Source organism: Lottia gigantea, assembly GCF_000327385.1.
Source record: "Lottia gigantea unplaced genomic scaffold LOTGIsca_2, whole genome shotgun sequence".
NCBI lineage: Eukaryota > Metazoa > Mollusca > Gastropoda > Lottiidae > Lottia > Lottia gigantea.
Window position 1 is genome coordinate 5128050 of NW_008708400.1, and position 12392 is coordinate 5140441.

The following is a 12392-nucleotide window of genomic DNA, read 5'->3' on the forward strand; positions in this document are numbered from 1 at the left end:
CGCTTTCCTGGCGCTTTTGAGGCGAAAAAACGATCGAATTTAGGGGACGATCAACCCCATAAGTTTCTTTTTTACACCCTCCACAAATTTATCTACAAATTTGTTTGATATAATACAGATTAACGTTATATTTTACAATTTTTGTCGTTGCAATCATGGCTTTATAAAATGTCTCCTTATTTGTACGGAAGTTCAAGTTTCTCTGCTCAGCAGATAGGGGAAACCCGACTTTCTGGCACCTTGGTTGTGCCCAAAGACTTAGTTTATGTTGGAAGAGGAAAAGTGTGTAATGGAAAAGAAAGGATCTCGTCAATCTTCAGTACCCCCGCCAAAGGGCAATGGACCATCAGCCGATAAAAAAAATGGTAAGATTGCATATATTGGATGACCTTGACCTTTCAAAGTATGGGAATGTCACCACCACAAGAAATGATTGCCACTTGGCAACCTCTGAAATCTGTGTTCAATTTTGTTCTTCGCATTTTTCTTTCAATTTGTAGCCTATTTGTTAAGTGCTAATTTATAAAAAAAAATGCAGTTGATAAATTATTTAAGTGGGAAAATGGCATCGTTAAATTCAGGTAAAATAGGTCAAATTCTGACAGGTGTAGTTACTGAAACTAATTTGGCTTCAGTTATTATACTGTCTTATTTTTCCTTCCAGATAACTCTAATAAATTTCCTCGCAATAAGAAAAGAGAATCCAATGGCCGGGGAGGGTCAGACAATGGAAATTCAAGAAAACCACCTCCACAAAAATGGCGATCAGCTGGTGATAAACGACCGAGATCCAGAACATCTAATACCTTTGACCGTCAAAGAGAAGAGGTAATCATCTGTTGCATTATCTCATTAGCTATGTTTTTCTGATTAGCTGATATTTAATTGGATAATTACCAATGTAACGTAGTAACTCTTGATTGTGAGATTTAGAGGCTTAATTGTAAACTGCAGTGTATCGGGGCACAAAACAAAATCTCTGCTGCGTGGAATCTGTTTACTACAAAATGAAGGTATTAAAAGTTCCGAGGACTGCTTCTTTTTTAAGATTCCTGCAAAAAAACCTGATTTTAATGAACACAATTATTTTTATGCAGGTAGTACAGAGTTATCAAGAAGAATATGGTTCTATGTATGGTCCCAAAAAGGGCAATTTAAATCATTTGCTGAATTTTTCCTTTGCTCCAAGGGAAGTTGATGCATTTGTTGGTGGGAATGTGAAAAGAACAAAAACTAACAGAGTCAGATTTGATAAGAAGCGATTTCTTCAAGCAAAGTAAGGCTTTAATACTTCTAATGTTGCACCATATGTATGAACATATTCTTTCAAGGCTGAGCTTGATCAGTTCAATTGCCATGTTTGTCAATGTTCTGTGACAGGCATAGAAAGGGAAAAGCAGCTTCGTATGTCAAATTTAAAGAGCAAGCAAGTTTAGTTTGACCTTGTTGTGAGTGACCAAGATCTTTGATATTATTATTTTGTTGTTGTAGTTGTCAGTTTATAGTTAAAGATACTGGTGATTATTCTCTACATACTGCTGATCCTGATATCTTAGTTGACTGGAATCTTGTTGAGCTAGTTGTAAGTATTCTATGTATTTTGAATTCATTTAAATGGTTAGAAGTGAACATTAGATTAAAATTTCAAACTTGCAAAAAAGAATATGATAAATCCTTAAAACTAAGTAATTATTAAAAAATGAAAAACTAAGTAATTATTAAAAAATGATTAAATATTCCCTCAATTGAGAATATTAAACAGTTTGTTTCTATATGTGTTTTTATGATGTCTAATGACGGATTAACATTAGCCACAGCTTGTTTTTGAAGCCCTATATATATTTTGTAAAATATCATATGTATGATCAATGCATAAAATATTGTTTAAACAAAAAAAATATGTTGTATTTCAGAGATTATACAGTCACAATGAGCCAGCTTGTCCTATCTGTATGGATACACCTGTAGCTGGTGAGTAGCTTATATTGGACAGCTCCAGTTGTTAGTTTATTCTTCATAATATCTTGCAAATATTGATATAATTTATAGACCTTAAGTTACTTGATTTGAGCTATGTTTTCTCAGTACAGACATAATGTTTAACCCTTTCATTTTCAAAAAGATTCCTTTCTCTGGTGTTAAAAAAATCATTGACCATTCAAAAACCATTTGAATTCAATAGTTATCATTTCAATGACTGTTTTATTTTAACTATTAATTATATAAACATTTTATATTTCAGCTAAAGTAACTCGATGTGGACATATATATTGTTGGTCTTGTATCTTACATCTATTATCATTGGAGGATGGTTCATGGGCAGAATGTCCTATCTGTTATAGTCCTGTATTAGCAAAGGATTTAAGAAGGTATCAATGCTATTGTAATTAATTCTTGTGTTTTTTAACTGCAAAGTTAAGCTCTATATATTTCCATGCAGAAAAAGCGTTTTCTATGGTGATAGGGGTTGAAAGCCGACACCAGAACAATCAGAATTTCCCCACTTGAAAGTACTGACAGAGCTATTCCACTGCCACATTAAGACAGTACCTCCTTAAGATAAGAATAAAGAAGTCATAGCATTGTATATTCTAGTTGCCAATGGGCCAGAAATTATTATTTAACCTAATGAAACCCAGACATTGACTTTTTTGACCATTAAATCAAGAGTAAATAATTTCAGTGCTGAATCTGTGATTATCAAGTCATATAAAATAGGTGATATAATAACTATGAAGCTAATGAAAAGGGAATGTGGCACCAACTATTCTGTACCGAAAGATATCTGGTCTGATAGACAGGGTAAACTTCATAGATATTTAGGTATGTTTTATCCTCTTTTAACCTGTTTAGCTATTGACATTCCTTTTTCATAGAAATCTTTTCCCAAAAACCAAACTAATTGTAGATTACCAAAAAACAAAGAAGTTTAAAAAGGTTGCTTTGTCATTTGCATCAAGTTTTTTCAATGTGAGCTCAGAAGAAACAGAAGGTTACAGGCCCTGCACATAAAAAATTCTAGACAGTTTAAAGTCGAACAAGTGTAGGCTAATGCTGTAGTGACAAGTTTCTCTCATTGCAAACTGCAAGGCATTGTCAAGTCTTCTTTAACCCAATCAGATAAGTAGGACATAAACTCCATTCATTTCATTAGCATATATGTTTTTTTCATGTTTTAATATTTTTGATTATTATAATTGTAGAGGATATTAACATAACTAAGTATATGAAGTTATTAGCGGCCTCAGCTAGTGAGATACTACAACATGTAGTAGATAGAGAGAAGACTAGCTTACAAACACAACTCATAGACACTGAGGTACCATTTCTTAATCAAATATGGAAAATTAGTAATGAGGATTTTACGTATAATGCATCATAATGCACTGAAGAGCTCATAGTTATTAAGCCATTAGATATGTACTAAAGCATTAAAACAAGCAAAAACAATATCTTTATTGAATTTTTATAACTTGTTCTTGGTTGTATACTAAGTCTTTGTGGTACGATATCAAGAAATACCTCTTTCTTTCAGGACTCTGAAGTTTGTTTCATTGAAACAGCATTAGCTCAACTTCAGGTAGATCTTTATGTTTATTAAAAGTTTGATACATTTCCTTAAGTTTAAGAAAATTTATAACCCCATGGTCAGTTTTTATGAAAAATTTCCCAAACACTGTCCCTGAGAATATTTTCGTGAAAGTTTTATAGGTTTTGAAGTGCTCTTCAGTGTTCTCTAAAAAGTAATATTGAATTGAAAGAAAACTGTTTTTTTTAACTAAAATATTATGTATTTTATAGGAGAGGGAGAAAGACCTGGTAATGCAGGCATTAGTAGAGACAAGTTTTAATAAATTTGACAAGATGGCTCAACGGAAAGGAGACACAAAAACTGACGATAAAATCAAAGCTGTAAGATATTTTGTTGCACTTTTTAAACTGATAGATGCAAAATGGAGGTCCAGTGTGCTACTGATTGACTCCTTGATCAAACTCTTTGTCATTGCTCACAAGCATACTTGTACATCTCTTGATGCAAGATTAGGGTGAAAATATAGCTAGCTATAGTGTGCCAGTCTTGTGTGAACTCTTCCACACATGCTTATTTTCTCTCATTATGAAATTATACATTATGTTTGCTAGGATGAGCCCATTTGTTAGATTAGTGCCGTTTTTGTTTCCTATCAAGTTATATTTAGCTTTGTTTAATAGATTCATAATACTAGAATGTAGAGCACAATTGCTTATACATATTATGTAGATTAGGACAAAAATCAATTTTTGAATTTCTTGCATTCTTTGATTTCAGACTGCTAGTTTAACAGGAGATATAGACAGAAGAGTGAAAACATTATCAGTTGGTTCCACAACTTCAGATGAATATCCTGAAATTACTGCTGGTAGATTTAAAACATTCTCGGAGAGTTCTGTATCGGATATTGAGGGTGCCCTAGAGAGTTGTAGTGATATGCCTACTAGTCAATCTGTTCCCAGTGACCTAGGAGCCTGTGCTGCTGAAATGATAGAAGATGTAACTATATCTGAAGAAAGTTACACAGAGCCTGAGATGTCCACTGATATGATGAACACCAATATACACAAGCCCAAGAATAAACGTGTTTATGTTTCTAAAAATGGATATCACTGTTTTCAAGGTGAATAGTTTTACTCTTTGTATTTTGAGGAAAATGGCTTTAATAATTTATTATGATCAGGAGATTGACCTGTAATATATAGTATTTATGAATTATTCTTTGATTGTTCTGTTAAATTTACCACAAGCCACTATGTATGATATTGTGTTTATTTATCAGAAATAGACACAGATACCAGTACATAGAAGTATAGCAGCTGATGTATGAACTTTTTAGAACCAAAAGAACATTTTTATCAATATGAGTTTCCGAAACATATTTGTGTAAAATGACTAATGATTTTGGTTTCTTCTTTCAGCTGAAGATGGGCAACAAATTTATATTCACAATTTGAATTCACGTTGTTTAACTCATGAATATGGTAGTCTAGAACAATCACCAGCCTCTATAACAGCTAGAATAATAGATATTCGTACTATGAATATGAGTGAAGAGTTACGATCACGAACTAAGTATCTGAATCATCTACCATTATCTAGTGAATTTCAACAAGTTGAGTTGGATCTTAAACCACCTATAGTATCTAGACCTACCCTTGATTTATTTCATAGTAAGTAAACAATATATTATAAATTACATTTATACTGCCTTGAGGATTCACTTTTGACAGATCAAAGATTTTTCTTTCTTTCTGAATTCATTCGCAATCTAAGCTCTGAGCAAGATACCCCCTTGAGGTGCAAGTTACAGAAATTGATGATAGCTTACAGAACAGTAGAAGCTTGATCATGGTAAATTGTCCTAATTACAATTTGTGCATCCTCAGAAAATAACTTATTAGTTTAAAAAGGCAGTTATGAAATATTGTATATTTTGATTTTGCAGGTGAAATAGATAGAAAGAAAAAATCACGGATAAGAAAAGAGAAGAGTGAAAGACAAAGAGAAAAACAAATCAGTCTAGAGGAGGACAAGAGGATGGGAAAATGTAAGTAAATCTGCATTCAACTATATCAATTCTGGATTTGTATGGAAGAATAATCAAACAGGCAACAAATTGTCCCAAAATACATCTTTTTAATTAGCTCTTGTAACACATGACAGAAAAAAAGGGAAATGCATAAATATTTGCCTGCATGCCTCTCTTATAAGTCATAACATTGTATATCCAATTTAACACAGGAGGGGTGTTTCCTAGCATAAGCAAAAACTATCTGTCTTCACAAATAGAATTTCTGAAATACTATTTTAATTGTCAAATTGCTTTGAATACTGCCTTGTGTATGCCATGATATGATACTTTATCTGACTGTGATTGTTTATGAATGAAGTTATTTCTCTAACCACCAACTATCATTTATGTTCATGATTGTGTTGATACTTTCTTCATTTCAGATCCTGAGTTGAATATATCATTGAAGAGTGAATATCAGTTCCCATCACATATTAATAGTTATAATGACCATCCTGTATTATCAGTCCAGAGTCAGAGTGTCAGTGTAGATAGTCCTGTATCACCTGATATCACTACCCCATCACCTCCTGATGATAGACAATCCCTATCCTTCGCACAAGTAGGTTTTATCACTACTTGAATGAAATAATACTTAATGCATAATTGCGTAAATTTAGATGAGGATATACCGGAGTTCATATTGATGCCAATAAATTATCAAGAGTTTTTTTTGAATAATGACAGGGAGCCGCGGGTGAGCGAGTTAGACGCTTGCTCGCTAACCTGAAGGACGAGGGTTCAATCCCGGCATAGGTCAAGATAATAGCTTTCGGATTTTTCTGTGTGATGCAGGTAGGAGGAGCTGACATGGAAAAAGCGTCTAGTCGTTCGGATGGGACAATAAACCGAGGCCCTGTGCTACAGGCTGTGCACGTTAAAGATCCCTCGACAGGTGGAAATCCAAAAAGAGCAGGCTAATGCAGCTGGCAAAAATTTCCCTCATTACACCCTGCATGGCGTTGCCCGTCTTCATTAGCCCACATTGTGCAGAAAACTAGGATGTAAAACTCCATTCATTTCATTTTGAAAAATGACTACAATACAGTTGAAAATTCCTTTTGAAAGTGTGTTATGTTGATGAATAATTAGTATATTCAGAGAGATAAGTTGTCTCAATGTCAGCTATCTGTTGCACTCAAAGGTAAAAATTGATAGTAACAGTGGTACTTGGAAGGAGAGATCAGATATGAACAGTGATATGCTCTATAAGCTCCATTATTTGGTGATGAGAGATCCTGTCCATAAGAACTTCCTTACCACTAATATGAATGTCATTATCACAAATTGAAATTTTAATTTTATTATCTTAGATGTTGAGAAATGGTCCAACTAAGAGTCCAGTACAAGCTTGGCCTAAACTTCAATCTAAAGCCAGCAGTAGTCCAGTAGTGAAAGAAGAGAAGACTACAGTATATATTGATAGTGATGGTGAAGAACTAGAAGATTATACCCCTGTACCCGAATTTAAACAATCATTTGGTAATGCTCTACAGGCAGCTTTAGATAGCGCCACTGCCAAATCAGGTAAGATCTCTTGTGAAAAATCATTCTTATAGTTCATAATCATTGAAAACTTGTAGCTCTATAGCATTTCTTTTTAATTTATTTACATGATTTCAGTCTAGCATCTCTTTATTAACCATATATAGACTTTAAAAATATTATTAAATGGCAAGAGAGATATTATCACGTAGACATGAATAGCTAGACGTCATTCCATTTATTGTCGATTTACAAAATGACATTTGCTTGACAATTCTTTATGATTAATTGTCTGTAGATGAAAATGAAATATTATTGAATACAGAATCTGAAACACGCTGTTACTGCGAATTTCACACTGTGCAATCTTCAGACAACTGATCTATTTCAGATTTTGTCCCTACTGAAGTTTGACAATGGTGATATTATCTTGTACAAAATTATGTAACAATTTGGTAAATTTACCATTCGAAACACCTTTCTATGTATTGAATTTCTAAATATCTGATTTCAGAATCCAAATCAGCTGGGAAACAGAAGGATGGGAAGAAGAAGAAAAATAAAAAAGTGAAATTATTATTTTCTACATCAATGAGTAGAGGAGCTACAGAATAGACAACATACTAATTTAACTGTGTGTCTATCTTTGGTTTTGTACCCGTTGGACATTGGGTTATGCAATGACATATTGAATCTATACTGAATTTATAAACTCTATGAACATATTATGATGAGTAAAACTGTTAATCTTACTTTTATTCAAATAATACAGTCTCTTAGAATGAACATAATATTTACAAGTAAGTTGTAAGGATTATACAAAGATTTTATTGATATATTGTTATGACATCAGGTAAGTCCATTAATGAATATATCATACTCTTATTGGCATAATTTGAGAATTTTAATTTTATGTTCATTCTAAGAGGTAGTATTCCTTCAAACAACTTGTACTAGTCTGTTAAAATCTATGACTGCATTAGTTTACTGTTGGTCTTTTTTTTTTGGCTTTCCCTGGAACATGTGATGCCAATGGGCATTAGTTTAATCACCCTTTTCTTTTTTGCTTTGGTTTATGTTTAGTTTTATGAAATATTTATTTGATTATTTTGGATAATAGTATCATTATTATATTAAATGACCTGATGTCATTATACTTAGATATACATAAAATGATAAAAAGTACATGAAAAGATTAAAAAAAAAACATGGAATGATTACAAGTAAATGTTAAAAAAACATGAAATTAACATTGGTATATCATAACAAGACAAGCCTGATATTGATTGCATTTAGAACAGCATTAACAAGTTCTAAACTATTGGGAGTCATAAGAAGCGAGTCACTTCTTGATTGTGTATAAAACAATATAAAATTATTGAAAAATAAAACATGAAATGATTAATATGAAGTAAATAGTTTTGTTAAATCTGCATTGATAATATTATGATAACAGAAACTGCATTTTACTTACATTTGATTGATTTTATCTAATGTTGAATCAATTTCTATATGTCAAATTGCAATTCATTTGCACAAGTAGTCTGTAGAGTTGATTAACGCTATTAGAGCATGGGTTTTGGTGTAGATAGATTACACATAATGTCAAATACAACAAAGCTGAGATCCTTACAATGTTGTATATATACACAGTTGAAGTGCTTGAAATATTACATTGGGATTAAATTTAGAACATATTTCTAAATTATTCTTGGCATTGTTAATTTGATATCAAACATTTTGAATTAGTTCATTATTATTGTTTACATGCATTATAGTTTATATAGGTATGCTGATTTATGGCTAATAATAATATCACTTGCATTTATAGAAACCTCAATGATCATTTACCTGCAAAGTCACAGAGTAAACTTTACGTTGTTATAAGACAACCTGGCCGAATTTTTATTTGTGTCTCATTCAACACATTTTAAGAAAAACTCATTGTTTATAATTGGGCACTTCTGGAAATATGCCTTTGTCTAACTATATGGTGGACCATATTGAGTATTATTATATTAGTGTTCATCAAATGAGTCTGCCAAATTTGTAAGCATTTATGCAATGTTAGAAACATCAAAACATGATTCCGAAATTACTGAGTTGGCCCTATTGTATATCTATAATAGTGTTTATTTTCTAATATTGTGATACTGTTCTAAGATGCTGTGTTAACATGAGATTAGCTTAGATTCACTCTCTTCTCCAAGCCTTTGATAATTATTGTGATGACAATAGCCAGCTCATAACAGTCAGTCTGGTAATAGACAAACAACAAGTCACTGTTTTATTGTTAAAATGTTATATATTGTACAGTGTTAATACATTCATATACATGTACTAAGGAAAATAAAAGCTATATACATATGCCTGTAAAAATTATTGCTGAAAGACATAGTGTTTTTATTTGTTTACATTTTAAGAAAACTTCATTCATTTGGTCAAAACTATTTATACAGAGTAATATGGACTGAATGTGCACAAATGTCCTTGCTGGATTATAAATCTCTGAAAACGCTTTAATGATCACTGTTTTGTGATACATTGATACTGATCCATAATTATACATAAAATAGATAGTAAATATGAATAAATTACAGAATATTAAGTTTATTGTTAACACTAGAGTTCAGTGACACTTTTTAGATGATGGTCTGATTCCATTGCAACTTCAGACAAACACAAGAGCAAAGTTAAGAGATCTCGAGTTTTGCCTTCGAAATAATTCCCTTGGAGTCTAACGCACTTTCCCATTCTTCTATGACACGCTTCTATGCATTCATCGAAGGATTTTTCTCGGATACTCCATTGTTGGCTTTTCTTGATGTTGTCAGCGTCTTTAAAACGGGTCCCTTCGATTATCTCCCTTCAGCTTATAACTGCAATTTCTATATCAGCCTTTTGACCTAACCCGATAAAACACCGCGTCAAAAAATGCCAGCGCTGGAGAAGGTACAAATTTGATAGTTTAAAGCAGACGTTATTGAGTAAGGTCAAAAGGTTAATTTGATGAACATTCAAGACCCTGTCGTTAGACCCTAACTGCAATGGTTATATTATAAATAAAAGCTAATGAAAAACGGAACGAAAGTTTGGTCTAACTTTAATTAGACTGTCTCTCTGCATCACTGACTGGGGAAAGGTGGTTGAAAAATTCCGACTTCTATTGGGATTGAACCCTGGACGTTTAGGGTAGCGAAGCGTTGAAGATCTGATTAGGTGTCTTTGGGTGTATGCTGCCCGACAAGATATCTTTGCCCTCCTCATTTCGCCTACACTACTTTCAAAACATTTATGGATGAGTGTCATGAACCCTTCCAACAAGATAGAAAAAAAAAAGAACAAATTTGTAGCTCTAGAATCTTTATCGATCCTAGTATTGATGAATGTTCCTGCTACCTTTTGCCGATAACTTATCCCTTCTTGCTGAAACGCCTGGTGATTTGCAGAAACGGCTTGATATTCTTGATGACTACTGTACAAAATGGAATATGAAAGTTAACGTTAAAAAATCAAAAATAGTAGTCTTCAAGAATTGAGGCATTCTATCAAGAAGGGAAGAGTGGCATTTTCAAAATAGTTGTTAATCAGTATAAATATATTTAGGCATTGTATTTTTCAATCGACTCAAATGGAATTCATGTTGCTGCACATTGTCTCAACATGTGACTAAAGCACTAAATGTCACCACATTATGTATATACAAACTTGGTCATAAAATTATAAGATAGCATTCAAATTGTTTGACTCCAAAGTTGCCCCTATATTGGTACAAAATGTACATTCTAAAGTAAACTTTAATTAAGCATATATTGCGAAACATATTTAAACAGTACTCTTCCACACAAACAACGATTGTCTTTAACTGCATCTGATGATTCACTGATGTTCTGCCAGTAGCACGCTTCTGCTTTAGTCTCTCAATATTTGCATCTCGGTGTTTGTCAACTCGAGGACGAGACCGCGGAATTGTCCTCTCACACCCTATGGAGAGGTCGTTATAGCTGGCGATCTGCTGCCCATCTGGTGCTTGCTCCATGTCTTTAATCCAGGCATCCTGGACGTCAACTAGGACTGAAATTGGCAATGCTGCAGTTCGTCTGATGTAGGTCTGAACACATTACACAGATTTGGTTAGGCAACCTTTCAGTCATTCTTCCAAGAAAAATAATTAAAGGTATTCATTCGTTATTTACACACGGTTTCGTCTCCAAATATCGGACATTCATATACTATTCCACAATGCTGCAGATATATTAAGAATGAGGTATTAATCTTCTATGGATCTCACAGTTTAGACTTAACACATTATATTATTATCATATATATTGTAGCGATATATCAACAATACATGACTCGATGTAGGAGTCTAATCTTGAATTAGGCAGGATTGTCAACCTGTATTTTGTCCTCTTAAACATGATATTATCCTAGGTAAATGGTGGTATAGGAGGTTCTGTAAGTCTGGATGAAGACGACATCTTATTGAAGGCTGATATTTAAATATTCTGAAGAAATAGTAAGTTGGTAGTTTAAAATAATCAGTCTCTTTCTCACGTACATATAAAAACTCTACAGATTTAAAATCGTCAGTCTGTTTAAGAAGATACTGTCCATTATACAATGAGCGAAAAATACATTCATCATTATCAAAGGTTTCATAACGAAACCAATACGGATAATGTTCTTCAAGAATATGCTTCTTTTTCCATGACCAGTTTTCCGGTAATTCCACCAATTCTGGATCAAGACGTTTATGGCAGGTTTTAGCATTGGACACAGGAAACCGCATGATATAAATCTTATGATTTATTTTTTTCACAAAACATCTTAAGAAGTGGGTACTACCGTCATCCATCAAACCATATTTTCCCCAAACTTCAATAACATTGTTTCTATTGCTCGGCTGTACTGTGATATCTCGACTATTAGTGAACGTGATACAATCATCAGCGTTCTGTAACATGATATGGTGTGGCTTTTTCTTTTTCCATATTTTTCTTATTTTAAGCAAGATCTTTTCTGGTAATGGACACGGCATCTTGTAAAAACTAAAATGATAACAATACAAATGTCTTATTAAGTTTTTCTTATTAGATATCAGCTTCCGATGACTGAATTTTGAATATTGATGTTACGTGTGACAATCCCTCTCTTTTATAGTTTTCATTGGGATAGTCTTTGACACCCAGACCTCTTCGTTGTAGCTGTTCGATGACAAATTTGGGCTAGGTGATAGAGGCTAAAATGGGAAGTTTATGAATCTATTTCTAACAACATCTCTGCCATAATTTTGATAAA

General features: G+C 32.9%; 1 protein-coding gene across 1 annotated transcript; it reads left to right on the forward strand.

The window, feature by feature from the left end:
- Nucleotides 1-562: 562 nt before the first annotated feature.
- LOTGIDRAFT_228391 (hypothetical protein) lies at nt 563-7706 on the forward strand (the record flags this gene model as incomplete). The annotated part of the gene is made up of 16 exons (XM_009053442.1): nt 563-581; nt 665-828; nt 1098-1276; nt 1492-1582; nt 1914-1971; nt 2243-2369; nt 2684-2823; nt 3204-3319; nt 3536-3580; nt 3802-3912; nt 4310-4655; nt 4954-5205; nt 5481-5582; nt 5990-6168; nt 6920-7133; nt 7606-7706. 16 exons carry the CDS (start codon nt 563-565, stop codon nt 7704-7706), a joined length of 2244 nt encoding a protein of 747 aa, XP_009051690.1.
- Between the last annotated feature and the right edge of the window lie 4686 nt (nt 7707-12392).